The 26,231-nt window shown below is 47.9% G+C and overlaps 11 protein-coding genes and 1 non-coding gene across 12 annotated transcripts; 5 read left to right on the top strand and 7 right to left on the bottom strand.

Moving 5' to 3' along the window:
- Window positions 1-5,436: 5,436 nt before the first annotated feature.
- On the bottom strand, window positions 5,437-6,349 carry B0J16DRAFT_331785 (uncharacterized protein). Its single transcript, XM_046126633.1, has one exon. It carries the CDS (start codon window positions 6,319-6,321, stop codon window positions 5,545-5,547), a length of 777 nt encoding a protein of 258 aa, XP_045985711.1. The 5' UTR covers window positions 6,322-6,349; the 3' UTR covers window positions 5,437-5,544.
- A 147-nt stretch (window positions 6,350-6,496) lies between these two features.
- Window positions 6,497-7,580, top strand: B0J16DRAFT_331784 (uncharacterized protein). Its single transcript, XM_046126632.1, has one exon. It carries the CDS (start codon window positions 6,653-6,655, stop codon window positions 7,433-7,435), a length of 783 nt encoding a protein of 260 aa, XP_045985710.1. The 5' UTR covers window positions 6,497-6,652; the 3' UTR covers window positions 7,436-7,580.
- Window positions 7,581-8,258: 678 nt separating this feature from the next.
- Window positions 8,259-9,423, top strand: B0J16DRAFT_50335 (uncharacterized protein). Its single transcript, XM_046133947.1, has 2 exons — window positions 8,259-8,421; window positions 8,473-9,423. The coding sequence occupies exon 2, from the start codon at window positions 8,508-8,510 to the stop codon at window positions 9,345-9,347; it is 840 nt and encodes a 279-aa protein (XP_045985709.1). The 5' UTR covers window positions 8,259-8,421; window positions 8,473-8,507; the 3' UTR covers window positions 9,348-9,423.
- A 458-nt stretch (window positions 9,424-9,881) lies between these two features.
- B0J16DRAFT_254948 (chaperonin 10-like protein) lies at window positions 9,882-10,569 on the bottom strand (the record flags this gene model as incomplete). The annotated part of the gene is made up of 2 exons (XM_046123117.1): window positions 9,882-10,339; window positions 10,392-10,569. Coding segments are annotated over 2 exons (636 nt in total), but the record flags the coding sequence as incomplete, so codon positions are not given.
- A 651-nt stretch (window positions 10,570-11,220) lies between these two features.
- B0J16DRAFT_393829 (uncharacterized protein) lies at window positions 11,221-12,126 on the top strand. Its single transcript, XM_046132089.1, has one exon. It carries the CDS (start codon window positions 11,281-11,283, stop codon window positions 12,034-12,036), a length of 756 nt encoding a protein of 251 aa, XP_045985707.1. The 5' UTR covers window positions 11,221-11,280; the 3' UTR covers window positions 12,037-12,126.
- A 413-nt stretch (window positions 12,127-12,539) lies between these two features.
- On the top strand, window positions 12,540-13,825 carry B0J16DRAFT_410583 (uncharacterized protein; the record flags this gene model as incomplete). Its single annotated transcript, XM_046133165.1, has 2 exons — window positions 12,540-13,082; window positions 13,143-13,825. The coding sequence occupies exons 1-2, from the start codon at window positions 12,695-12,697 to the stop codon at window positions 13,823-13,825; spliced, it is 1,071 nt and encodes a 356-aa protein (XP_045985706.1). The 5' UTR covers window positions 12,540-12,694.
- A 676-nt stretch (window positions 13,826-14,501) lies between these two features.
- On the bottom strand, window positions 14,502-16,933 carry B0J16DRAFT_368127 (uncharacterized protein). The gene is made up of 4 exons (XM_046130186.1): window positions 16,154-16,933; window positions 15,614-16,099; window positions 15,451-15,521; window positions 14,502-15,304 (listed from the first exon to the last, which is right to left on the bottom strand). Exons 1-4 carry the CDS (start codon window positions 16,862-16,864, stop codon window positions 14,806-14,808), a joined length of 1,767 nt encoding a protein of 588 aa, XP_045985705.1. The 5' UTR covers window positions 16,865-16,933; the 3' UTR covers window positions 14,502-14,805.
- A 591-nt stretch (window positions 16,934-17,524) lies between these two features.
- On the bottom strand, window positions 17,525-18,957 carry B0J16DRAFT_410580 (uncharacterized protein). Its single transcript, XM_046133164.1, has 2 exons — window positions 18,119-18,957; window positions 17,525-17,911 (listed from the first exon to the last, which is right to left on the bottom strand). The coding sequence occupies exons 1-2, from the start codon at window positions 18,907-18,909 to the stop codon at window positions 17,656-17,658; spliced, it is 1,047 nt and encodes a 348-aa protein (XP_045985704.1). The 5' UTR covers window positions 18,910-18,957; the 3' UTR covers window positions 17,525-17,655.
- Window positions 18,958-19,093: 136 nt separating this feature from the next.
- Window positions 19,094-20,352, bottom strand: B0J16DRAFT_50317 (uncharacterized protein). The gene is made up of 2 exons (XM_046133946.1): window positions 20,276-20,352; window positions 19,094-20,218 (listed from the first exon to the last, which is right to left on the bottom strand). The coding sequence occupies exon 2, from the start codon at window positions 19,988-19,990 to the stop codon at window positions 19,217-19,219; it is 774 nt and encodes a 257-aa protein (XP_045985703.1). The 5' UTR covers window positions 19,991-20,218; window positions 20,276-20,352; the 3' UTR covers window positions 19,094-19,216.
- A 151-nt stretch (window positions 20,353-20,503) lies between these two features.
- Window positions 20,504-20,593, top strand: B0J16DRAFT_t94. Its single transcript has one exon. It is a non-coding gene; the product is annotated as a tRNA-Arg (tRNA).
- A 273-nt stretch (window positions 20,594-20,866) lies between these two features.
- Window positions 20,867-22,422, bottom strand: B0J16DRAFT_393813 (major facilitator superfamily domain-containing protein; the record flags this gene model as incomplete). Its single annotated transcript, XM_046132088.1, has 2 exons — window positions 20,867-21,868; window positions 21,919-22,422. 2 exons carry the CDS (start codon window positions 22,420-22,422, stop codon window positions 20,882-20,884), a joined length of 1,491 nt encoding a protein of 496 aa, XP_045985702.1. The 3' UTR covers window positions 20,867-20,881.
- A 1,626-nt stretch (window positions 22,423-24,048) lies between these two features.
- B0J16DRAFT_331776 (major facilitator superfamily domain-containing protein) lies at window positions 24,049-25,951 on the bottom strand. Its single transcript, XM_046126631.1, has 3 exons — window positions 25,710-25,951; window positions 25,549-25,660; window positions 24,049-25,501 (listed from the first exon to the last, which is right to left on the bottom strand). Exons 1-3 carry the CDS (start codon window positions 25,902-25,904, stop codon window positions 24,273-24,275), a joined length of 1,536 nt encoding a protein of 511 aa, XP_045985701.1. The 5' UTR covers window positions 25,905-25,951; the 3' UTR covers window positions 24,049-24,272.
- Between the last annotated feature and the right edge of the window lie 280 nt (window positions 25,952-26,231).

The following is a 26,231-nucleotide window of genomic DNA, read 5'->3' as shown; positions in this document are numbered from 1 at the left end:
TACCAGGACGATATGTCTCTGGTGAAGGTGTCTCGATGATAATTGTTCCTGGTTGGCCGTTTTCCCCCTTCTGAGTAAGGGTGATAGGCGCCGTAATAGGATCACCACTGTGAGGTCGAAAAACGGTGGCAAATTTATTATTAGGCCCAGGAGGGATAGTGAAAGGCCCGTCGGGGGCTCGGGTAGTCTGACCGGCTCCAGATGAGACCGGAGTCTTGATGATAACAGTTCCCGGTTGCCCCTGTCCACCGGTCATGGTGATAGTTGTGGGAGCCGTAACAGCATCAGTACCAGTGGGTCCCTGAATGATGGTCACCATGGATCCTCCCGAACCAGCCGGGATTGTAATGTCGTTGGTTCCCGACTGAGGGGCGGGAGTCTCGATAATAATCGTCCCTGGCTGACCGCCGCTGGGTCGGATCGTCTTGGTTGTAGCGGCGGTTATAGGACTCTGAGGGGGCTTCACAATTGTGATATAACCACTGTTGGGATCGGATGGAAGAGTGATAGCATGCTGTCCCTTAGGCACATTCGGAGTCTCGATAATGACAGTGCCGGGTCGAGTACCGGATGGGGGTACTGTATAGGTCACAGGCTTAGTTATCTGATCAGATCCAGCGTGAGGCCGTAAGACAGTATAGTACGGGTTGTTGCCACTGGGTGGAATGACCTGGGGTTGGTTATCAGGGAAGTCCTCCTCCTGATTATCTCCCTTTCGAGTGCTCGACGCGGTGGGAGTCAGGATAATGATCGATCCATCTCCGCCAGCCGAGGTGGGGATCAGAGAGGTAATGGGTGTTCGAATGGCCGAGGTTCCTGTGTATGGGGCAATGATCGTGGTGTAACGTCCACCGTTACTGGGACGAATGGTAATGGCACCATCGGGGTTTGTGTTGCTTGGGGGGACCTGAATGTAGACGGTGCTTGGACCACCTGCATAAGCAGCCTTGGTAGTAATCCGTGGCTCAGTGATGTAAGTGGTTCCGGTGAGCGTTTCGATAACAAGAACATTTGACGGAGTGGTTCCAGCTCCAGCGCCAGCACCGGCTCCATCGCCAACACCAGCTCCAGGTCCAGTGCCAGCTCCAGGGCTGTTGCCAGCTCCAGGTCCAACACCAGCACCGGGGCTACTGCCAGCTCCAGCACCAGGGATGACACCAGCTCCAGATCCATCACCAGATCCAGTGCCATCACCAGATCCAGCGCCGGCTCCAGGGCTGCTTCCAGCACCAGGTCCAACACCAGCTCCAGATCCAACACCAGCTCCAGTGCCATCACCAGATCCAGGGCTAACACCAGCTCCAGGTCCAACACCAGCTCCAACACCAGCTCCAGTGCCATCACCAGCTCCAGGGCTAACACCAGCTCCAGGTCCAACACCAGCTCCAGCGCCATTACCAGATCCAGCGCCGGCTCCAGGGCTGCTTCCAGCTCCGGGTCCAACTCCAGCTCCAGCTCCAGCGCCGGCACCACTATCAGCTCCAGGGCTGCTGCCAACCCCAGGGGTGCTTATCGGTACATCGTTCCATGCTGTCTGAATGACAACAGTCGCTGGCGCAGTCCCCGCTGCAGGGATTGTCCTTGTAGCATCACCAGTAATCGCAACACCACTAGGTATCGCAGAAATAACTGTAGCCGTCGGGTTCTCATTGGAAGGCGTAATCGTTAATACGCCCGGCTGTCCTGATGAGAAGGAGGAGTATGCTGTACCAGGAACATCCACGATAATCGTACCGGGATTCGTCCCACTCGGCTCGGCAATTGTGATTTCTTGGTTCGTGGTGGCATCAACGCCTCCTGTGTATGCTTGTATGATTCGTTCGTATGGGTCGTCGCTTTTCGCTGGGATCGTAATGACGGGATGAGGAAGGAGAGTAACTGGGAATAGTGTCCCGTACTTGGTGTATGTGGCGACGGTTGGCTGGGCGTTGATCGGCTGCGTAACGGCATTCTGGTTGGCCTCGCCATTTGCCCCAGTTGCGTCCAACTTCTCTCCCGAGTCTCCATCGTCGGCGTTCCCGTTCAAGGTAGTCATAGCATGTCCGATAAGGGATGCTTCGAATCCCTCCGCAACCTTTATTGCGGCATCGTTGACGGCATCGTTGATACCACCTTGGGATTTGGCGCCCAAAATGAGCGTCGAGGCTATTAACCCCCTTGATAATAACATGATATAGGTTGTTGCATAAAGGTAAGGAGTGAATTAGTTAATAATTAAGAGATTCGGTGTGTCTGTGTGTGTGTTTGGTTGTATTCGATATATTCACGTTCTTGTTCGGGGCCTCTCAATTGCTTATAACCATTAGGAAATCATTCAATGATTGCTACACTGTCCGGTTTCGTCTATACATCTGTTGGATTCATCTTCAACGGATTAGGAGGCGTCACCTTAATCTACAAGCCTTTTCCACAATTCCTTGTTTGCACCTAAAGTTCTGATTGCTGCTTTGGTACACAGCTGGTGTCCTAGATGAAGACGAACTGCATTTGCGATGATCTACCCAATCGCCCGATTTTGATTGATACATCTTCGGATCTAGCCCGGATTTAGACATACGGCTACTGAACCGAGCCACAATAGTAAAGTAAACCCCTGTAAACCACATATGTTTACAGAAAACCCGCGGCTGGTAAGGTCCTAAGTTTGGAGACCATTCCACCCATGCTTGTTCCCGTGACCAATCGGACACTCTCCATGACGTGTACTAACGGAAACATGCAAGGCACCAGGGCCACTAGCGGGATTAAGACTTTACACGTCCAACTAGGCCAGGCACCATGCATGCGTGCTCGTCGCATCAGATACCCTTCAGGCACCTCCATCTTTCGATTAGCTCGGGCCTGAATGCCAAGACCTGTCAAACTAGCTGTTTTCGGGTTATAACTTTCTTGCAGACCCTCTAGCACTCACGGTTTTTGCGCATCGTTTAGGTCATCTAACACTTGTTTGGAATGCTGTTAAACATGGTTCGTATCGAATCGGTAAAGCTATCCGTACAACGCGCTCAATTCTTTTCTCGTAATACATAACGTGGCGCAGTCCCACAATGGTTCCTTATGATTGGTCAAAGCTGAATGTTTGATCTTTTAGTCAGCGGACGAATTCTCCGAGATCTGAGTACATGTCCTTCATCAGGAATGCGCCCTTGTTTAATGACATCATCATCTCCACCGTTTGGGAAACATGTACTCAGTTAACGGAGGATTTTGTCCGCTGAGTAAGATCAAACGTTCAGCATCAACGAATCATGGGAAGTGACCGACGCTCTAAGAATGTGATTGTTACGCCTGCTTTTGTCGTTCTGAATATTTCCAATCACAAATCAAAGTAAATGATCCCAAAGACACACATTAAATGTAATTCCAAACGGCCTTGATAATTCACACACATAACCTATAGTACGGAAAATCAGTCAAATAATCAATTACGTATATGATATATTGAGTCTTCTACCAGATCATGTTTTGATACGAATTTTGCTGCATGTAATTTCTTCAACATAGCTGCTTTACTAGGCATCTACTATTCACATCTTTAATCAAATAGGGTAATGTATTTAAATAACTCCAATCGCTCTACCGGGCAAAAGCTCTAGTAACAAAGTCGAGACATCTACAGTTCAGAGGCACACTCTTATTCCACTTTAACTATATTCCCTTGTTGTTTATGGATAGATCCATTAGACTATGAAAACTGGTGATTCATTGCCCTGATGGTGTTCACTCCATTGTGTTGGTTTCATCTGTATACCTCGGGACTTACGCCTCGGGAAAACGCAAATAGTGGTGTTCACTCGTCTTTGTCATGTGTGTTAGCATTTGTACTGTATGGCGGCACTGCAATAATCCCCCGCTTTGCTAAGAACCCGAATCGGTGGGGAAACTGGATCGGATACAGCTGATCCCGTATCTAGACTGTGAAGGCGTACCTGAGCTTCGCGTGGGAGGAATTTAAACGAAGGCGACGTGTCTTTCCTGTAAAGGGCAATGCCATCCTTACCACAATCCATTGAAATGAAAACGGGCTCACCCAGTGCTAGGAGATTGCTTATTAACGCTATCTTACCGCGACCAGATTGCAAGGAATGAAAGTACTGTCAGTATGTGTAGGGGCTGACCGAGAGGGTCCAGGGTAAGGTCATGATCATAGCAGGAAGACGCGTCTGAAGCGCGACACTGTTCATGGTCCTTGGTTAGATGATGGTTTCGCAAATCTATCATCATTATTGAAGCCTGTAGAGAAATGTTATATACTTATTATTTTTGTTTCTACGTATGACAATGATCCCACGTGTGGGATATGAAATAGTTGGTCACAGTTGTCCAACTTGCGTTGAGTGTAATTTCCCTCGGTCCACCAGGTGTGATCAACGCGTGAGTTTTCCGATGAGTCAATCTCTTTAGACCACGTCGCGCTAGACTGCACACCATCTACCTTGTAGCGCAATACCTCTGGTTAACCAGATATTAGGAGAGTAGCTTGTATGTACGGAAGAGGCTTGTTATAGTTGAGATGGCTGGTACTTCTGTTTCTATAGTAAACTAAGTGCGACTAGCGGTATCCTGCAGCCTATCATTAACTGACTGAATATTTTAAGAAGGTGTGTTCCCACAAGCGTTACGTGGTCTAAAAAGATACATGTTACTGTGGTGTTGGTCACAATTACCGGACAAACTCGCAAAATGGACTAGTGCCTGTGGAAATAACACCGCGTTGGTTGAAACACTACTCTCGGCCACAAGCCACCCGAGCATCCTAGATTGACTAGCACATACCCCGGAACTAAGACACAGCCGTTACATCATGATATTTTGCGACCGACACCGGCGTGTCCTGAAAACGAGCATGGTCGTTTAAGGTTAAGGCCCATTGGACTTGTAGGCCCACCATTAACCATGTGTCGCTCACCATCTCCACAGAAAATGCTTACTGTAATTGACTCCCGCCCCACAGTCACTACTGAATTTCGTCCGTCTGTAGGGTATGTCAATAAGTATTTCAATTAACTTCTTCAACACATTGGCGCAGTTCTTAAGACATCAAGGGCTTGATTTAATACAAGCAGCAAGAGAAAATAGTATATATATGCTCTGACAGGACTCAACAAGTCTAGAATTTTCAGTTTTAAAAGAGTGTAGTCAAAAACAGCAACTACTAGAACCCATTTTCAAGAGCAGATCCTTAGTTCTCTATGTAGCACTACCACGTACTTTCATGTACCCTGGCAGAAAATATGTTGTGGATAATCTCCTTAGTATAAGTTCCAACGGCGCTGGCATCTACAACTAGGTATAGGCTGATGAGGAGTGGATTAATGGTGCGGATGGGGCGGAGCGATGAGCCCCACTGTGTATGCAAAGGCATTGAAAATCTGATGAGGTTACTCAGGATGGATTCGAGAGTTATATCAGATCATTGAGTAACTAAGGTAAACCGGACTTCACTTTTTTGTAAAACCCCTCGGTATTCTGGTGTTATGCTTATGAATTACTCCAAGTAGGCCCATGAGTGTGGTGATTGCATCCTAACAATGATTCCTACTCCTAATCGAATGTGAATCTTTCTGCCCCTATCTCCCTTTGTGCTGTTCCAGCTTCAGTGCAATCTTCAAAATAAGGCGCAGTCGGGTTTCCGTCCCACAACTGACTCTTAAGATCCTCTTTCGAACCCTCATACCGGAACGTGTAGTACTTCCCTATGTCCAGCAATTCGGACTCTAGGAGCATCCCCCAGAGATTTAACAAAGAAGCGGTTGACACCCTCATCCAACACGTGCGGCCGCGCGTTGGGTCCCAGTCGTAGCCAAGCGCCTTAACAACAAATACCTCGCGCGCAATATCCTTGAAAACAGCTTCGTCTGCCACAAGTACGAAGTTGAAGTCCGCCCCTGCCATTTTCTCCTCAGCCTGAGACTGCTCTTGGATGCATAGGTCTCGTATACCCTCGATTGACAGACCTGACAGCAAGGATCGATCTTCTCGAGGAAAAAGACGAAATAGGTCTTTAAAAATGCTTAGCTCGCGGTCATAGTCTGCCCCATGACCATAGCGCCCATTGCACCATGCCCTGTCCTGACTCCGATATTTCTCTGTTTCGTAACAACCAAACGATAAACGAGTTTGTTGCTTCAATGCGCCGAGGAGTGTTTCCCAGTGCCCATCAGAATCAGGTCCATAGTAGGTACGGTAGATTGTAAAGCCCCAGTATTTGTAATACTTGAAGTTTTCAGGGAGCGTCCTGGCATGTATGCCTCTCTTTTCTCCGCGGACAAGTCTTGGGGGACAAAACACTTTGTCGATCATCTCTGAAAGATCTGTCATAGTTATTGGTCCGAATATTTGGTGGAGCTTATACAGATGAAGAACAAATGACTCAAAAAAGTGCGTGGCTGGGCTTGTTATGTGTTCGGAGGATGTTTACGTAATCACCACTGAGCGATGCCATTGGATGCCGTAAGGGTTGCACACCAAATTGCGGTCTAACCAACATCCCCCTCCCACGACAGTTATGCGATATATCAACTAAGAGGGATAGTAGTTTAAGACGGTACTTCCGTATTGAATTAACTCCTCGCGGCCCTTCCTTTTTCTTACACTGCTTTCACTGAACACGGCACGTCACATTCACCAGGCGCAACATCCCACAGGGACCATGGCTCGACCTCACGCAATGCTCCAAATGTTGGAGCTCTTCCCTCCATTACGAATGCAGCCGACTCCAAGCAAAGTCAAGTGCTACATGTACTGGGGCTTTACACTCTATCGAACCCATTATGGACCGGAATCCGACAAGCAATGGGAGGAACTGCTTGATTGCTTGAACCGACAGATGAGTCTGGCAATCGGCTACTTCCGTGATCAGGAATGGGAGGATGAGGTGTTGTTGTTGTGGCAAAAGGATGGTCACTGCGATCCGACGGAGTATTGCAAGAGTCGAGAAGAATACGTGGCCTATTTGAAGAAACTCGATGATCTATTCTATCTCGACACTCGCGAGGATCCACCGCTTGACGGCCTGGGAGTCCGTGACATACGCGGGGTATGCTGTCGCGATCCGCCTGAGACTGAAGAGGGTATGGCGGCGTTTCTATCCCGTTACGTCCTTCTAGCGGATAAAGATGTGTTTAAAGCTATGGAGAAGGGAGAATACATCATCAAGGTTGTTAACTATGATTGGAGAGAAGCCTGTAACTATTGGGGATGGATGCGTATCCCGACAGGTTATCTACTTGACTTTTGGCATGCTATCATGAGAAATCAAGATAATCCCAACAGTATCATACGGTTCAATGGCCCTGAAGAAGATCTAGAGGAATATGTCTGGCCTGGCAGTATTGACCTCTATGATACGGGAGATTGCTTTGAAGTTCGATGCGGCGTTCACTATGAGGGTCAGAGAACGAGGTTTAAGTTGAATAAAAGTGTAAAGAGCTGATAGTTTGGAGAGATTGCAGAGGGGAAGGGCCGCGAAAGAAACCTCTTGATTCTGTCGTATTCACGGTCCAGTATCTCCAGTCGGAGCCTGAAAGTGAACTGCCCAATGTGGTAAGATTATTATGGATTACCCACTTCGGCGTGGGCCATGACTGACGACGGGAGTTTACTGGCTCGGGGCTAGCCTCCCCGTGGAGCCGCCGGGGTTTACAAGGTGAACTAACAACAACAGGACTAACTACCAACACAGCGTTACATGACCACAGGCTGGACCAGCGTGAATGAAGCCATTGCAGACTTTTTTGTCTTCCAGTTAGCCGGCTTGGCACATGAACTGATGTATAGACCACCCAATCAGCCTCGGCACTTTGAACCTGGTAACAGAGATGAGTCAAGTACTGAGACAGGGTCCGTGAATCCCCTGCACGTTCAGAGTTTGTACAACGTATCGTGCCACCGCAGCTAGGATCCATTCAACGCGCCGTGCCAACGGCCTGCACATGATCGGTGGTTGGTAGTATCGGGTTCCCCAATCGCCACTTGCGATATTCTTGTTCCTTGTCATCTCCCTCATTTCTGAATCGAATGGGTAGTGACGATGCAGAAAATGGCTATCCTCAAACATCTTTTCTCGCTCGGTCTTGTCGTCAGTGCAGGCGCGTTTCGTATTTACGAAGCTGATGGCCTCAACAATGTTGACGAATCTTGTGCCAGCGCCCTAGCGGCAGATATCAATTGCCATCCTTAAATTCGTTCTTTTGTGAGGTTGCGATATCGGGGCTCCCTGGAAAATGTTACATTGACAGACGAGATACGTGTTGAATCCTGCTCTGATTCACTTCGCAGCTGGTTCAATACCGTCGCTGAGGAATGCAATGGCGACGACTCTGGCAGTGATATAGTTCCGATGCAGCTTGGGGGCAATATATGGGCGGGTTGGAATGAGACATGTATCAAGGATCCCATGACAAAAAAAATACTGCAACGGTACGTGTCGAGAGTTGCAGAAATGCAGGCAGAACTAATGGTTGCGACTAGATATCATCGACGAGTTCCCCAAGCTTGAAGACGACATGCCCTGGGAAGATCTTTGTTATCCATGCTACCGTCGACGACTCGCTATTATGCAGTCTTCCCAATATTCCATCTACAATGAGTACTACAAGGAGAGGCTTGAGAGAGTCTACAAGACCTGTGGTGGCTCGGGACCAACTGATATCCCTCCACCCCTCATCCCAGAGGAGAAAGAACCAGCCTTTTGCTTCAAAAACAAATGGTATACCACCAAGGAAGGGGATACTTGTGATTCTATCTCAAAGGAGAAGGGTGTTTCTGGCGCTATGCTTTACATGGGCAACCAGGATGTCATCGACGACTGCCAGAAGATACCCAAGGGTCTCGAACTCTGCATCCCCATGGGTTGTAAGACGTACTATGTCAAACCGGAAGATACCTGCTTCAGTATCGAGATGGCTCTGAAAATACGTCCAAGGTCCATACGTAGGTTTAACAGCTGGATAGACCGCGACTGCAACAAACTACAAGGCGGCACGGACTTTTGGGGGAAATCGATCTGTGTCAGTCCTCTCGGCGATGCAAAGACCCTTGCTGCGATCAAGGAAACATGGTCCGATCAGCGCGTTCTCAGCAGTGGAAACGCCCCCAGCGTTATGCGAACACCTCCCCCGGAAGATGCCGAGGTAGCGAAAGGTACCACCCTACATTGTGGAAGCTGGCACGTTGTCAAAAAGTCTGATACCTGCGATGACCTTTGCGAGAACAACAATGTCTTCCATCGTTATCTTTTGTATAAATCCAACCCCTCTCTGGACATGAGAAGATGTCATGAGAGTCTGGTGCCTGGTACAGCGCTGTGCGTGGCACCAATTCCTGGCTGGGATGCCAAGGCCTGATCAAAGACTTATCATTAGAAAGCAACGGATTGTTGGGAGGCTGAAGCGATGGATTTAAAAGGATAGTATACTTAGCTCATAAGATTGTCAATTCATCCAAATAACCTTCACCCAGGCCTCTCGCCAAGCATTGCCCCATTCTCTGTTAACTACCTCCAAATGACTTCCAGATAACTGAGCAAAGCCCTTCATGTTTAGCGAATATGACACGGATTTCCCGACATTATGTTACATGCTGCAGAAGCCATCGGTCACTCGAATTGAACGGTAGGCCGAAAAAGCTACTGACAAAACTGACAAATGTTGTGTGTGAATCGTACTTATGCTCCTATGTTAGAAGAAGTGGCTCTCCACTAGCTCTTAGGATATCTTCCCAATCTGCCCGTTTCCCACCCAAGACGCCTTGCACTTGTCGACCAATCCACAACTCTTCAAGCACTTCGAGTGCTCGTGATATATTTCGAAACCTTCGTTTCTTGTACGAACTCTCCAATCTTCTTCGGACCAGATCGATCTGCTCTTGATAGATGACTTCGCCGCCCAGTCTGGCGTGGTTCTATAGTTGATTCCATACGTCGCGCCAAGAGCTTTTGCTTTAGCCAATTTCTCATCGGACGAGGAAGTGACAATCGTCTTCGCCCCAGCAGCATGAGCAATTTGTAGCGCAAAGGTAGAAACGCCACCGGTGCCTTGGAGGAGAACAGTTTGACCAGGTCGAAGAGGGGTTAAGCCGTACAATGCATTCCAAGCTGTCAACGCTGCGCATGGAAGACACGAGGCTTCCTCAAAAGATAGGTAGTCGGGGATCCTGACAACTCCAGTCTTTGGAAAGATGAAGAACTCGCCCAGAAGCCCTTGCTGTTCACCTCCAAGCTGGGTGAGGCCGACCTCTCGAGTCAGTCGTCCGGCGATATGGTCTTGGGTGAAGTTGGCGAGAACGCGATCACCAACTTTCCACTCAGTCACGCCTTCGCCTGTTTCCTCAACAACGCCTGTGAAGCTGTGTTATTTGAGAGGCAAAGATCTGGTAGGATCAATACTAACCTGCGCCATCACTTCCGGGGACGACGGCGTCGGGTCCAGGGAAGGGATAGGTGCCAATGGCCACGATGCCATCTCTCCAGTTCAAAGAAACAGCCTTGATTCGGACCAAGATTTGACCCAGCTTTGGGGATTCCTTTGGGACATCTCGGAGTTGTAACGAGTCAAATCCTTCCTTCTCCGGGAGCCAATACTGTTTGAAGGTAGTAGACATAATCGAGGTAGTTCAGTTGTGATGTTAATTGCTTTAGATACTTAGGGCTATTTAGTTTTATCTGTAAGAACATTGTCCCATTTATACTTTTCTTCAATTCATAATTAACACTATGAGATCTTTGCGTCAGTGACATTTACAGATTCGTCAACGGTATCTGATCTGCGAACGGCGTCTTTGGCGTGTTTGGAGTATTAGTGCGGAATTAGCGCCGGTAGTGTGACCCGGCGTAATTGGCGTAATTGGCGTAAGTTGAGACTCCACCAAGTACAGACGACTGATACAGGCACGGAATACCCCAGATTTTTGCATCGACATACCAAGAGAAGAATGGTAATTTTCTCATGTCCCTTCAGATTGAAAATATGGTGCAAGGACCTAATAGGAGGTCTGAGCGTCTCAGTTCAGTCTCTCCGTTTTACGTACGTGAATGGAAGTGAAGAACCAACAGGTGGATATCTTTTTGTCTGTAGCCTATAGGATGATGGCATTTCGAGCTGTTGGGTCAAAGCTATTGTTCAGTCTCCACTCCAATTTACCCTGCATTGGTTAAAAGCTCTGTTTACCTTTCTTCTCTCTACTCTACTCCATGTCGGCCTATCATTCTACATTCCAATCCTTTGAGACACCACAACTCTCATCAACCACACCGTTATTGCCGACCTTACAAACCTTAAAATGTCTAACGTTATCGAAGAAATGATAGACTACGTTTGGGGTTTTCCACCAGGGACTAAGCTGCAACCTGGAGGGAGAAAGAACCCTGATAATTACCAGCATTACCGCAAATGGGGCTTCCCTATCTACCGCACCTACTACAGCAAGGAATCTGATGAGCATTGGCAATCACTTCTTTACTCTTTGAGGCATCAGACTAAACTAGCATTTGGTGCCTATGAAGATGGTGAGGAGATAGATCAAGATGATAGACGAAGGCTCCAAGAGTTATTCCATCTTGATGTCCACGAAGACCCCTCAGCACTGAAAGGGCTCGATGTCCGTGGCCTCCGGGAATTTTGTAAAGCCGAGATGTTCAAGGAGACTGAAGTCATTGAGAGGGCCAACATGAAGATGCGGGTAAGCACAAGGCCTTATGAGGGCCAGGCTATGACAGACTACCTCTTCGACTTTGTCCTAGTAGCCGATGAAGCGGTTTTAAAGGATATAGAAAGAGGCGAATATGTTGTCAAGGCTGTCTCTTTGCTATGGGACGGGGATTTAGGATGGGGTTGGATGAGAATCCCAACAGGCTATCTTCTAGAGCTGTGGAATTTCCTGATGTGGAATAGCATTAGTACGGAGAATTCTCTTCACTTTGATCGACCTGAAGAGGATCTCGAGAATCACATCTGGATTGGAGATATGGCAACTGACGGCACTGGAAAGTGTTCAGAGATTCGTCGACGGCGGCATTACAGTACTCAAAGGGATTGATTGTACAGATTGGTAATGGACAAATGGTGGCTTTCAGACAGCCGTTTTATCGTGCTCAACAATGTTCTTTTGTTGAATACCCATTCCGTGCATTGTCAAAAATGTCACTGTCAATGCCCAAGTAGCCGCCTTCAGAGTCGCTACATAGGTACCTTTCTTGAAGCGATTTGTTCTTAGGTCTAAACAATTTACTCGTTCTCTCAGATGTAATATCGAGAATCCCGGAACCAGCACTGCGTGGTTTGCCGAGGAAGCAAATGGCGATCATGGGTTGACTACCCTTGCTAGCGTCGTGAAACTGGAGATTTTCACCAACACACCGTTACATGGAAGTGGGACTAGTCAGGGACAAGACGGCCTTTTGCTTCGTTTTTGCTGGGACCAACAGCCCATGCCGTGAATCTAGACATGAGACCACCGGTCTTGGCAAGAGACTAACTACCAACACAGAATTCCATCGTAGGAAAATGTCACAGCTCGTCCCTTGCTGCTGATGGTGAGTTCACACCGCTATCAGGTTTCCTGCATAAGTTCTTCTTATAACCATTCATCTTGACAACAGGTCAGAACCTTCCACCAATGCGGCGCAGGTGATCAATCCAATTCCTTCGTTCATTTCCTGCTAATTGGAAGTTTCCAAGCACAAGCGCACGCCACAATGGTTGTTATCCAACGTCTTGTCCCTCTACTGAGCCTGTGCCTCGGTAGCAGTGCCGCCTTCAGCATCCACGATGCTACAGATCTTGACAGCAAAAACGTCAGCGACGCCTGCGTGAAGGCAATGTCCGCAAACATTGATTGTCATGGGTATATACGCTCCTTCGACGAGGCGGGCTATCGCGGATCACTTGGCAACGTGACTGAGACTGATGAGGTTTGCACCAGCACTTGCTCTGCATCGCTCAAAAGTTGGTTCGAAACCGTTATCAGTGCTTGCGCAAATGAAAAGATGGGAGATGGAGTGCCTCAGTTGTATGGCGGATACATGTGGGCCGGCTGGAACGAGACTTGTTTTAAAGATCCAAAAACCAACAGATACTGCAACGGTTAGTCTTACCAATGAATTGATGGCATGAAAGGCTAATGAAGTTATGCTTGCTTATTAGACATCCTGGACGATTCTGAGGAGCTGGAATATGAAGAGGAGCTCTGCCATAGTTGCAACCGCCGCAAACTCGAAATGATGCAATCCTCATCGTACTCCATCTACAACAGCTTCTACCGCCGCAAACTAGGGGAGGTGTATAAGAAATGCGGCGGCTCTGGTCCAACTGATATCCCACCGCCGCCCATTGTCGAGAAGGAACGCGAAAGGTTCTGCCTGACAAAGAAGTACTACACGACCAAAGAGAACGACACATGCGATTCGATAGCCAAGGCCTACCCAGGCGTCGCTGGCCGTTTCTTATATATGAGCAACCGAGACTTCATAGCTGATTGTCGCAAAATACCTGCGGGTATCAAGATCTGTCTGCCCATGACATGCCCTATTCATGTGGTCCAGCCGGACGACACGTGCTGGTCCATTGAGCGGGAAAATCGTCTTAGAAATCACGACGTTGAGTACTTCAATTCGTGGATCAAGTCTGATTGCAGCAACCTTCACGAGGCTACTGACCTTTACGGCAAGCCCATTTGTATTGGAGCCTATGGAGTGAAGGAAGCCGGTTCCTGGCAGGCTTCGATTTGGCGCACTCATGATCCCAATGAGACTTACTCCAGGATCAAGTTCAGCAGTGCGAACGGTCCTCCAATTCCACAGCTGATAAAGAATGATGAAGGAGAATAATTGTCATCTTCTGACGTATTCCAAAATCCTTGGATGGCTATCCATACCGATGATAGTTGTGACAAGTTCATGAACTGAAGGATTTTAGATAGAGACAACCTTTTCAAGCTATTTGAATCTGCTAATGACGTGTCTGTTGATACAATGCCCGGCAATACATACTTAATACCCCTTGTCAAGATAGAGAAGTCAATCTATGCTTATCATCTTGGAAGAGAAAAGTGCCTGCTAGAACCTAAAAATAGAACACAGAGCTCTTGATCTTACAGCGGAACATTCCCGGCCGAGGGCTCCATTGTCTGTCATATTAAACCACAAGCTCGCTATAGCGGCTACAGCGGCCCAAATGCCAAGGCAACTTGCTTGGCTTTTGTTCAACATTCACGGTCATGTGTTGGTCCTCATCGTTTTACGCACGAAAATGCAGAATCAACATCCTTTTTCGCGCAACGTTCCGAGCTGTTGGTTTCTAGCTGCAGGTCAGTCTCCACCCCGATGTAACGCTGTGTTGGTTAAAAGTTCTGAACCGGCCACGCTAGACAAGGTCCTTTGACTGGGGTATGATAGCTTATGCACTTATCGAGTCAGTACTGACCTGATCATGGACGAACCGTGAATTCGTGAGAGGTGGGCGTTCAAGAATTCACGGTACACTTGTTCAAGCACATACATAGCCGTGAATTTACTAACCTCTATGTCTCTGCCGATATCTCCATTCATCTGCTTATATTTCTACTCACTCCAGTCTTCATACAAAGGACAGGCTTTGGAGCACCACCCCGTTCCATCCCCTGGCCAGATTAACTGGTGAAGGTCTTCCTCAGTGCCCTGGAAGCATAAGGCATCACAGGTTCTGTATTGCCAAAACACGAGTTGCTGCCACAGTTCCATCATATAGCATGTTGGGACCCTCATCCATCCCCACCCCGGATGCTCGTTCCACACCAGATCCACAGCCTTGACCACAAACACCCCTCTCCCTACATCTTCCAGCACTGATTGGTCGGCCAGTAACAAGAACTGAAAGGCGTAATCAGCCATAGCTGGCTTCGAGTTCTATCCCACTTTCCGTGGCACCAATGTTCCCGAAGCTGGATGACGTCGAGTCCCTCGAAAACGGCGGGGTCTTGGTGAGCTTCGAGAAAAAATAATTCCTTGAGTTTTCGTGCATTATCTTGGTCTTTATCCTCGAAGGCTCCGAGCCCTAGCATGGTTTGCTGCTGCAATGAGTATAGCAGGGTATTCCAGCTTTCGTCAGAGCCTGACCCGTAGTATGTGCGATAGATAGGGTATCCCCATCTGCGGTAAAGATGAGCATTTCCAGGATCTTTGCTCGCTTCAAGATCCTTTTTGGACCCGCCTTCAAAGTCGTAAGTCATGTCTATTGTCCGTTTAATTACGTCGCGCATTTCCGAAGCTGTGGCGTACAGAAAGTCATATTGGTATAGAAGAAAAAGGACAGTTGATCTAATTGTGGCACTGGCAAATGAAAGAGAAAAGGAGCAAATTTAAAGTGCAAGGTGATGGGTGACTGATTCATAGGTACCTGGGCTTCTCTTAAGCGACTAAGCCGTTTACTTGATGAGATAACCTTTGTATGCGAATATTGCTTGTTGCTAACCAACCTTGTCTTGCCGCAGATACCAAACAATAGAGTATACTGGAATGTATAGTTCATGAGGGTAGACAGGGCTAGCTAGTATTGTCGTTTCGCAAGTTCTTTACACTAATATGCCATCCTCCCAGTTCTACAGAAGCTCTAGACTATGTTTACACTCCAACACAAACCCAATACTTGGTCCAAAGGCCCTCACAACCACCACCGACTGCGGGGTTCCACGTAGCTAGCTGAGATATAGTGATCTTATAGTACTTCTGTATCGAGGCACATGTCGTCGTACTAGCCACCTGATGAAATTTCTTACAGTTACTCACCATCTTCTCCTGGATTGGCGAGGGGGTCTCGATTTCACCAGATACAGTTGGCTTGGGGGTAGTGGAACTAGGAGGTGCAGTAGGCGTGCCGGGAACACCAACACACGTTTCGCCCTTTCCAGCTTGGTGAAACGAGGTACAGGTCTTAGTAAGCCCTTCTTGAGTAACACTAAGCTTTGGGGGCCCCTGTTGGCTTCGTTGCAGTCGCAGTTGTCTTCGCTGGGGCACTTGTTGGGGTACCAAGAACGCCTGCACAATACCATTTGTTGGTCCAGATGCCACTGCAGCCATCTTCAACAGCGGGGACCTGGTCCTTTTCCACTGCCTTTCCCCCCGCCACTAAATCATATGGTACACGTTTTGGTTGGGGTACAAAAGGGTTGATGGGCGAACCTCAGAACAAGCGCCTGTGTCAGCAAGGGCAGCATCGCCTGGCCAAATATGATAGTCAAGCTCGCTCTCCGGTCCTCTGAAGCTGAGCGCCCGTTCAGTGCGATCATCCCACCACATGAGAATTGTCCACAACTCAAGCAGATAGCCGGTGGGGATCCTCATCCAGCCAAATGCCGAATAGCCCTCTCTCCACCGCATTGAAACGGCCTTAACAATAGATTCGCCGCCTACTATGTCTTTTAGAACTGCTTCATCGGCGAGGAGAACGAAGTCAAAGACATATTCTGCCATTCCTTCATCTTCGAGGGGCCAAAGGGTTGTTTTGATATGTCGCCACCCTTGATCGTCGATGTGGATCAGCTTATCCTTTTCACTGTTGCAGAATTTTCGGAGGCCCCGAACGTCAAGACCATCGAGGACGGAGGCATCCTCGCGAACGTCGAGACGGAACAAGTCCTTGAGTCGCTGCACGTCGTCTTGGTTTGTGTCCTTCTTGTCGGCGAATCTTCCAAATGCCAATTTGGTCTGGTCTCTCAAAGAGTACAGCAGCATTTGCCAAGCCTCGTCAGACTCTTCACCGTAGTAGGTCCGGTAGATTGTAAACCCCCATTTGAGCCAGTTGTTTGGGTTCTTTCTACCTCCAGGCTCTTTCTTGAACTTGCGAGGGGGCGGCCAAACGTAGCCGACCATGTCTTCAATAACACCACCCATTTTCAGATGATTTGGTTTAAAAATAAGACTTGTGATAGACGTGGATCCCAAGGTTGAAAAGGTTCAAAGAATGGGCCTCTGTGGAGGTGAGGAAAGAAAACGAAGTGAGCTTGGCAAGGGTACAACCAACAGATATTATGCACCGCATGGCCTTCGCGTAAACTATTGTTCCTGTTAGTGGAATGTTGCACAGGCATCAAACATGAGTAATGAAGGGTCTCCATAAATCATTTCGCGGTAGCGATGCAATCTTTTTCTCACTTGAGATTTATATAATTTATACTGGTACTTTTATTGACTGGTATTGAACGTGAATTAGAGCAAGACTTGTTTTGTCGGAGCCAGGACCGTAGTATGCGCGATAAATAGGGTATCCCTAATGGCGGTAAAGATGAGCATTGGCAGGATTCTTTTTCCCGCTAGGTTCCGATTTGGTCCCTCGCTTAGGGCGGTAGGTGAATTGTATGGTCTTTTCGATGGTGTCGGACATTTCTGAAGGTTTGGCATAAGATAAATGATAGAGTTAGCAGGGGAAAAACAAATAGAGCTAGTTGCACTACGGTTGCATGAAAAAGAAAGGGAACGGGTTGAACGTGCAAGGAAGAGTACTGCACAAACTTCGTTTTAACTACTTGGCTGCTGCTTCAATATGCATCCTCCTGGTAACCTCATTTAATGCATATTCTTGTGAATCACTCTCTGTATATTTTCTATCACTGTTGAGATCGAAGGATCTCGTGAACTCTCAAACTCCATCTTGACCATCCTTCTTGGATGATTCGAGGGCTAGCCTACTCTGCGGCTTCAACGTCTTCAGATGCATGCTCCTTCCTTAGTCGGGCCAATAGTAGTCCGCGACAACGTAGAGGCCTATCCTCGTCGTCCGAGGAGGCATGGGCTGACGGTGAAGAATCTGGAGATCTCCGCAATTTCATCCTCACAAAGGAGGCATGGACCAGCCCTGACGAATCTGGAGATCTCCGCAATTTGACTCTCCTAAAACTTCCGTCTTGATCAAGCGGATGGGGAGGTAAGCCGCGTTTTCTTCTAAGTTATATTAGCGAAGTCCGCTGGTTTGTTCCATGATAACCGATGTTGGAGAAAGGTCAGGCCAATTGAGCTGGTTGCTTCAGGGTAAGATAAAAGAGATTGGGAGCAAGTGATAAAGGTGGTTATGCTTCTCAACAGGCCTTTCGCTTCAACCATTCCGGCACAGTCCTCTGAATAACCTAGTCATTGTGTCTTGGTACTTACCGCCACGTTTTCTCGAGGTATGTCTGGCCGTTGTAATGTGGGAAACCTCGTATCTCAGAATATTCCCCAGTGTCGGCACAACGATTATCATCGCCAGGCCAGATCCAAGAGTGAAGCTCTTCCTCGGAGCCACGGAAACTGAGGGCCTTTTCTGTACTCCATGACCAATCACAAAGCTTAAACCATAGGTCCAGTAGATAACCTGTCGGGATTCGCATCCAGGCTCCTGGCCAACTGTTCCCCCCCGGCAGAATCAATGAGACAGCTTTGACAACGAATTCGCCGTTTGCTACGTCCTTCAGGGTAGCCTCGTCAGCTAGTAGCACAAAGTGATGGACCGAATCTGCCATGGCAAGGCGTTCATCGGGTTTTGATGACAAGCGGCGTCTTTGACCCGGTATTTGTACCACATTTTGCTCCATCTTGAGTTCCTCAGCATTCCAGAAATCTCGAATACCTTGAGGATCGAGGCCTTCAAGTTGTGAAGAGTCCTCACGACCTTCAATCGTGAAGAACTTCTTCAGTTGTTGAATGTCATTTGGGTCAACATGCACTTCGTCTCCATTATAATCCTTGTTTTTAATGCCGCCGAATGCCAACTTTGTCTGATGTTCCAGAGAGTACAGCAGCATTTCCCAAGCCTCATCAGACTCCTTGTCGTAGTATGTCCGGTAGACTGTATAGCCCCATTTGCGGTAGTAGTAAATGTTGTCGGGGTTCTTGCTTCCTCCAGGATATCGAGTAGGGCAATATTGGCAGTTGTCAGCCATGTCTTTGATATACTCAGCCATTCTCACAGGGCTTTGGTGGTGGCGGTTGGGTTTGTGTTGGAGGTGGAGTCAAAAGTGGAAGAGTGTGGAAAAGAGAGGAAAAGATGAGTAGCGGTGTTACAACCAACAGATGTTTTACATGCACCGCACGGCCTCCGCGTAAACTATTGTTCCTGTTACCAAGGTGTTACATCAATAATAAACAGGAGTAACAACTTGAGTCTCAATTATCATCTTTTAGCATCTTTAAAATTTTAATCTGTAATACTGATAGCTCAATTGTCTCTAATTGAGGGTAAATATAGAGCGAAACGTGTTCCCATGACTCTCACGAGATACATCTGAAACTTTGGTTATCGTAGGGATGAGGTCCATCGCGAATCTCAGAGTAAAGTCCAGTCATATCACAGGTCATGTCTCCAGCCCAGATGAGGTTCTCAAGCTCTTCCTCATCTCCGTCGAAGCTCAAGGCATGTTCAGTGCGGCCGTCGTTGAGCATCAGGTGCTGCCATAACTCTAGCAGGTAGCCCGTAGGAATCCTCATCCAGCCCCAGCCCCACGTCGAGTCAAAGTCACCGTCCTTCCATTTGAACGACACGGCTTTCACAACAAATTCGCCTCTTGCAACGTCCTTCAAGACTGCCTCATCGGCAAGAAGAACGTAATCAAACTCCCAATCTGCCATCCCTTGAGTCTCTCTAGGTCTTGTAGTCTTGAATCTTCTTCTGTGTGGTGTGGTCTCGATGAAATATATTTCCCTGGACAGCTCGGTCCTGCAGAACTCCCGGAGGCCTCGAACGTCAAGTCCTTCGAGCGAAGAATCCTCTCGGACTTCGAGATAGAACAAGTCCTTCAGTCGTTGGATGTCGTCTGGGTTTACGTCATGTTCGACGTCCGCTCCCTTTGCGTAGGCGCCAAAGGCCAATTTGGTCTGGTGTCTAAGTGAGTACAGGAGCATTTGCCAGGCTTCTTCAGACTCCTCGCCGTAGTAGGCCCGATAGATTGTAAATCCCCATTTGTGCTCCTTTGGCCCAGGTCGTTTTATCACGTTATACCGTGTAGGACGATGGGTATTCGAAATCATTTCTTTAATCAAACTCATGTTGAGGGAATCTTGGTGTGAGAGTCCCGTTTGCGACTGAAAGGTTCTTCTGCAAATTAAAATTGGGGCAATGGAAAGAAAAAGAGGAAGTGAGCTCAACAATTCTTCAACCAACAGACGTTATGCACCGCACGGTCTTCGCGTAATTGCTAATCCTGTTAGTAGGATATTGCATTGAAGACATGTTATACGAAATATCATTTCTGTAGTCAAGAAAAATGATTGTACCTAAAGAGTCAGTTATCTGACAGTGAAGTGAACAAAAGTGAACAATGAGCGACATACTCTACGACTGGCTTGTCAACAGCGCATCGGACATTTAAAGGTATAGCTAACAGGGTTCGAACTTATTTAGAATGGAGCAACTTAGATTGGATAGTGTCTTGATTAAGATGATATGTGAGCTTTTATTGACGACTGATTCTCGCGATTCTAGGGTGGGTTTAACAACAAACAAGAGTAGCTTCGCTTGATGAGGTTTAGTTGCGGTAAAATTTTCATCCAATAAGATCAGGCCGCGTGGCCTAATGGCTAAGGCGCTAGATTTCGGTTCACCAAAATCAAATTCTCTAGAGATTGCAGGTTCGACTCCTGCCGCGGTCGATTGCACGGTTGTTTATTCTTTTTTGTTTTTGCCTATTTTCCCATGAAATAGACTGCTAAATTGGAGGCTATATCTCCCAGAAAGCAGGTACAATTTCTTCTTCTTTTAATGGAAGTAAGTTGACACATACATGCAGTCGGAATAGGGTTAAACTTCACAGAACAGAGATTGCATTTAGTAGGCAAATACTGCCATTCAATTATTGTTACTGTTCATTCATTATACTATTCGTATGACTAGAGTTTCATTGAGCCATTGCGTAAACCATATTCCATCGTTGCAATCCATTAAGTAGTGAAAGGGTTGTAGTCAACACCAAGACGATCAGCCTCAGACCTAATCTTCTTGTTCTTCCTCGTCAAGAACCACTTGATGGTAGACGCAAGAGTAATACCGAGACCGGCGAAGACAATCTGCAGAATCATAGCCATGGTGTATCGAGGTTGATCCTTGTCGGGGAAGAAGTAAGGCGAGATGACATTACCCAAGTGTCCAAAGATGTTGACAATGGCACCAGCAGCAGCTCGCTTCTCGGGTGTCTGACTCATGGTTGACACAGCCCATGTGTATTGGAGGGTGTTGGCGGAGAAGCAACCTGCTGCGTAGAGGAAGGTCATCGCGTAGCGGACGGCGGCGTTGCCAGTTGCGACAGTGACGATGAAACCGGCGACGGAGCACGAGAGGGGAATGATGATGTGAAGACCTCTTTCCTGACGACGGTCAGAGTCCCAGGACACGTAGAAGGTGCAGAGGGTACCGAAGACGTAAGGAGGAGCGGTCATGAGGAGGGATGTAACTTTGTTACCAAAGCCAAGACCGCTGACGATGGTCGGGAAGAAGTTGTTGAAGCCGTAAGACGAGGTGATGAAGATGTTCATGAACAGGAACATATACAGCTTGATGTCAATGACAGCCAGCTTGAGTCCGACCCAGACAGTCGACTTCTCGTGGATCTCAACACGATCATCGAGAATTCGTGCAGCTGCAACCTTTCGCATATCCTCAGTCATGTATCGCATAGCACCACCGTGGGTAGAGTCAGGGTAGTTGGGCAGAGTGAAGTACGCGGTGATGGCGAAGAAAGCGCTAAGAGCACCTTCGAGGATGAAAAGCCACTGCCAGCCTGCAAGACCCATAGGACCATCGAGACCGCTGAAAACACCGGCGGCGATGAGACCGGAGAAAGCTTGGGCGAGGACGAGACCGGAGTATAGAAGGGCGACACGGAGGGCGAATTCGCGACGGGTGTACCAGCAGGACATGAGGAAGACGGCCTGTAGATGTTAGTACGATGATAAGAATGGTAGCAGAATGAATGACTTACACCAGGGAAGAGAGGAGCCTCGACGATACCCAGAATAAATTGCACACCCCAAAGAGATCCAGCACTCTTGCAAAGCGCAGTCATAGCCGAGATGGTAGACCAAATGAAGGCAGCAGCAGGAAGATAGATCGAAGGCCTCACTCGGGTGATCAACATGTTCGAGGGTAACTGCGCAAGCATGTAGCCCACAGTCAGAATTGCCACAGCAGTCTGGTAATCTCCATCCTTGAGGTTAAGATCCTCGTTGAACGTGTTGAGACGCGCCTGCGCAATGTTGGTGCGGTTGAGGTAGTTGAACATGTACAGAATCCATAGCTGAGGCAACATCCACATGTCCAAGGCGCGGACAATCTTCTTCTCCAGCTCTGGCGCGTTGGGAAGGCCGAGAGCTGCCACGTTGGAGAGCTCGGGGACCACTTCGGGCTTTTCCTGGGCGTAGGAGGCGGTAGCGTCCAGAGGAGCTCCCACATCCTTGGCGTCGTCTTGATGCTTTGCGTCTGACATTTTGGTGGCGAGAAAGAGGAAGAAGAGGGAGAAGAGAGGAGGGACAGAAGAGTGAACCTGTCTGTCTACCTGATCTCACGAGAGAGAAATCTTCCTCTCTTATACCTCTCCACTGACCCCATATTGCACGACAGGGTGTTGCCTCAAGACTGCGGGGAACCTTACTCGCATGCTGGGAAAGACGGTGCCGGATGTCTTGGCTGTTCTCTCTCGCATGGTTGTGTGTTTACGCAGCCAAGAGAAAGCCAAGAGATGAGAAAAAAACAGAGAAAAAAAAGAGCCAAGACGTAGGGCCATGGCTTATATTGTGGGGGAAAGTCTGGGCAATGGTCAGCTAATGTACCATTTCCAGCGGAGAAGATTTTGAGACTGTGGATTTTGGGGCAAGGGATTGGGGTAATTGAGTAATAGGACCGAAATCTCCGCAGTAATAATAAGGTAATATGTTTCTTATCTCCAGTATGGTAGTTTTGGTACGGTAATAAAGGAGAGAGCCCCAAATCTGCCCCAAGTTACTAGTCGCGCCAGTCGCGCTAAGCCTTTTAGTTATGCCAATCCCCCATATTCTCCCCATCGTCATAACGCTGCTTGGCCAAGCTTGACTCTCTTGGCGAGTTATTTTCCTCCTCTCACGTTTTGAGGAGAAATGCTTGGTGACCATCCATCGGCGACCATTTTAACTGCCGAGGGACGAATCAGCCAAGACTCCAAAATTCCTGGGGGATGATGTTGGGCTCTCCAATCACAACCATGTTGATTACTCGGGGAAACCGCACAAGTGGGTACGTCATGCCAAGATAGAGTATGTAGGCGATGGCTGGGATGGTTGCGGAGTACAGATGTTATTTGCGAGAAAATGCCTCTCATGCGGGGACTTTCGGGAAATCTAGAAGCCTTGGTTTTACGGCTCCGCTGCAGGCAACGACATAACGAGGCCGGGGATGGTAGGATTTGGAGTCTTGGCTGCTGGATTTCATGATTCAGGTCGTGGGGGGACCCCAACCTTGAAGTTTTAAGGAGGTGCGTGCTCCACTTCGTTGAGGGGAACAGAAGGGTAAGATGTTGGAAGGATGATGTGATGGACAAACTCCAGTTGTGGCAATTTGGACAGAAAAGATGATGATTGACATTATGGACTGGTTACACTTTGATGAAACTTCATGATGTTTGACGATCTGTTATCCCATCAAGTCATCTGAGTCAGATACACGAGGAACTGTAGCGAAGAGGTCTGACCGCCTCTACAAAGACCATGTCTCACTCCACATTCCCCAACTCAAAAAAAAATACTAAAATAAGCTCAAATTAACCTTCCTTCTCGAAACAGAGAATGGCCTGCAGGGTAGTATCACGGCGGTTATAATAAAGTGGAACATCAGGCGATTTCGCTCCAACGGTTAATCAACGGACCGCGCACAAGTATATGCAGGGTCTTTTAGTATGGAGAAGTACATGAGATCTGTGCTTTTCTTGTTGCATCGCGTCTGGGGTCAAGCGGAGAAAAGACAGGAAGAACATGCCGTGACTCCGATCATGTGAGAGACTCGGGGAGAAGAGCGGTGACTGTTGGACGAGTTATTTAAAGTAACCGACTCCCCGGTTCAATGATGGAATAATTGCGCCAACGTTTTGTCGCAGACTGGTTTCGTTGCTGGTACTGTTGACGCGTACTGATTGGTTGTTGTAAGTCCACCAATCACAAGCTGAGCTTACCAGAACAAGGAACGCGTCGCGTCTCCAACTCCAAGCTCCGTCATTACATCAATGGAAGCAATGATGATGCGTACCACATGATCTCTTTCATTACTCTGTGCATCTACCTCCATTACTGCCAATCTCCAATTATTCCCTCACTTATAAGTATTCTTAGTAGCCAACCCCCAAAAGAAGGCAGCCCAAGCACCAAGAATAAGCACAATAACAGCCCCAAAATTCACCATCCCCAACTTTCGACTCCACTCAGCTCGTCCCTCACTTTCAGCCTCTTCCTTCTTCGCAACAATAACATGCCCATTCTCAACTCTCTTCTTGCGACTCCACTGCAAATGTCCCATAACATCACTAGCATAACCCAACGCTAAAATGATCAATGCCACGACGACAGACCCAGCAGCCATTGTCGCGTATAAAATCGTGACGTTATCGTAGTTATTGTCGTTTCGATCCTGAATCACGCCGGAGATGACGCCGACAATGATCGTCATGCTGTTGTTGATTGCAATCTTGATCGCGTAGCCTGATCCAAAGACTTCTTGGTACCACATGCTTGTGCGGATACTGTCGATGATAACTGTTGGTCCGAATGATGTAGCCACTGCGAAAATTCCGAAACTGGCGGCTGTACCAGAGACCGAGGGACCCCATGCTACTAGACACATGGACAAGAGCATGCCGCAGCCACAAACGAGCATGAGTGTAAGGCGTTGACCAAACATGTCGACGAAGACGCCGATCAAAGGAACAAAGAAGAAGCCCAAGTATTGAGACATGGACGCGTACCATCCTGCCTTGACAGCTGAGATCTTGAAGCGCTGCTCTGCTAGTTCTGTGCTGTTGGAAGCAAAGACACTAGCCGTGGAAGTTTGGAATAGTGAAAACAGACAAACCATCCAAAACGACCACGGCAAGCTCAACATCTTACCAATCTCAAACTTCTTATTATTCTCCGTCAACTTCTCTCCCGTAGCAGGATCCTTGGTGCCAGCGTATCGCTTTTCACACCATCTTGTAAACCACCAGAAGAACAGGGTAGCCACGTTGGTGAACAAGTTCATAAACACAGCCATCCAGTACGCCCAGCTAAAATCGCCGAGGTTCTGGGCAATGACGTTGGCAGTAGCTTTTCCGACAAAAGAACCGATCTTGCCGATGCCGAGTTCAAAGGCGAGGGTGGAAGCGAAGCCTGAAGAAGGAGGGAACCATGAGGAGAAGATCTTGTATTGGGCGACTTGAGTTGCTACGTCGCCGAGGGCTTGGACTACGGCGCCGCCGATCATGAATTTAAAGGAGCGGACTGTTGTGGCTGCGGCGACGAGGATGGCTCCGAGACTAAAGATGGCGTTTCCCCAAAGCATGGTGCCTGATATGTTAGTATAATAACATCGAGAGGTTGTGTTGAATACTTACTGGCACCTCCATAGCGATCTGTGAGAACACCACTGACAAGAATGAGGGCAGTCTTGATAAAGTTCTCACTTGTGTCAAGGACGGCATATTGAGTGTTCGAAATGTGAAGTTCCTACTATAGGTTAGCCAACACCCATCAGCAACCACATGGGTTAACATACCTTTTTCAAAGTACTTTTCAAAGCACCAGTAACACCACTACTCCAATGTCCACCAAAACCAATCATACTAACGATAACGACCGAGAGTATCTTCATACTCGTTGGCACAGGTTTCTTGCCATGGTCTTCGTTGTCTGATTGGTCAGATGCTGGTGAGACATGGGTTAACTCGTGAGCCTCCTTTGAAGGGTCCATGATGGAAAAGATAAGATGGGATGAAGGATGGATGAGATGGAAAGATTATCAGATGGACGTCAGGTTCTTTATCAGATCGAACTTCGGTGGAACCGTTAATGGAATTTTTAACAAGGTTTGAGGGCGTTGGTCTGGGCCCCACTAGACTATCAGTAGTCTCCACTTCTGTCAGGAGAGCTGAAATGGGCTGATCTCAGGTACATTAGATGATAGAGCGAGATATGTAGACATCCGATATCCAGGCGCCTGAAGGGCGAAGTTACAGTTCAAGAACCACTACAGTGGTAACTAAAGATCTCTTCAATATTAAGCTTTCTATGTCTCATA

The sequence above is a fragment of the Fusarium flagelliforme genome (genome assembly GCF_020744385.1).
Source record: "Fusarium flagelliforme strain FIESC 12 MPI-CAGE-AA-0113 chromosome Unknown B0J16scaffold_2, whole genome shotgun sequence".
Lineage (NCBI taxonomy): Eukaryota > Fungi > Ascomycota > Sordariomycetes > Hypocreales > Nectriaceae > Fusarium > Fusarium flagelliforme.
The sequence above is the reverse complement of the archived record's forward strand: the minus strand, read 5'-3'. Positions and strand labels throughout refer to the sequence as shown.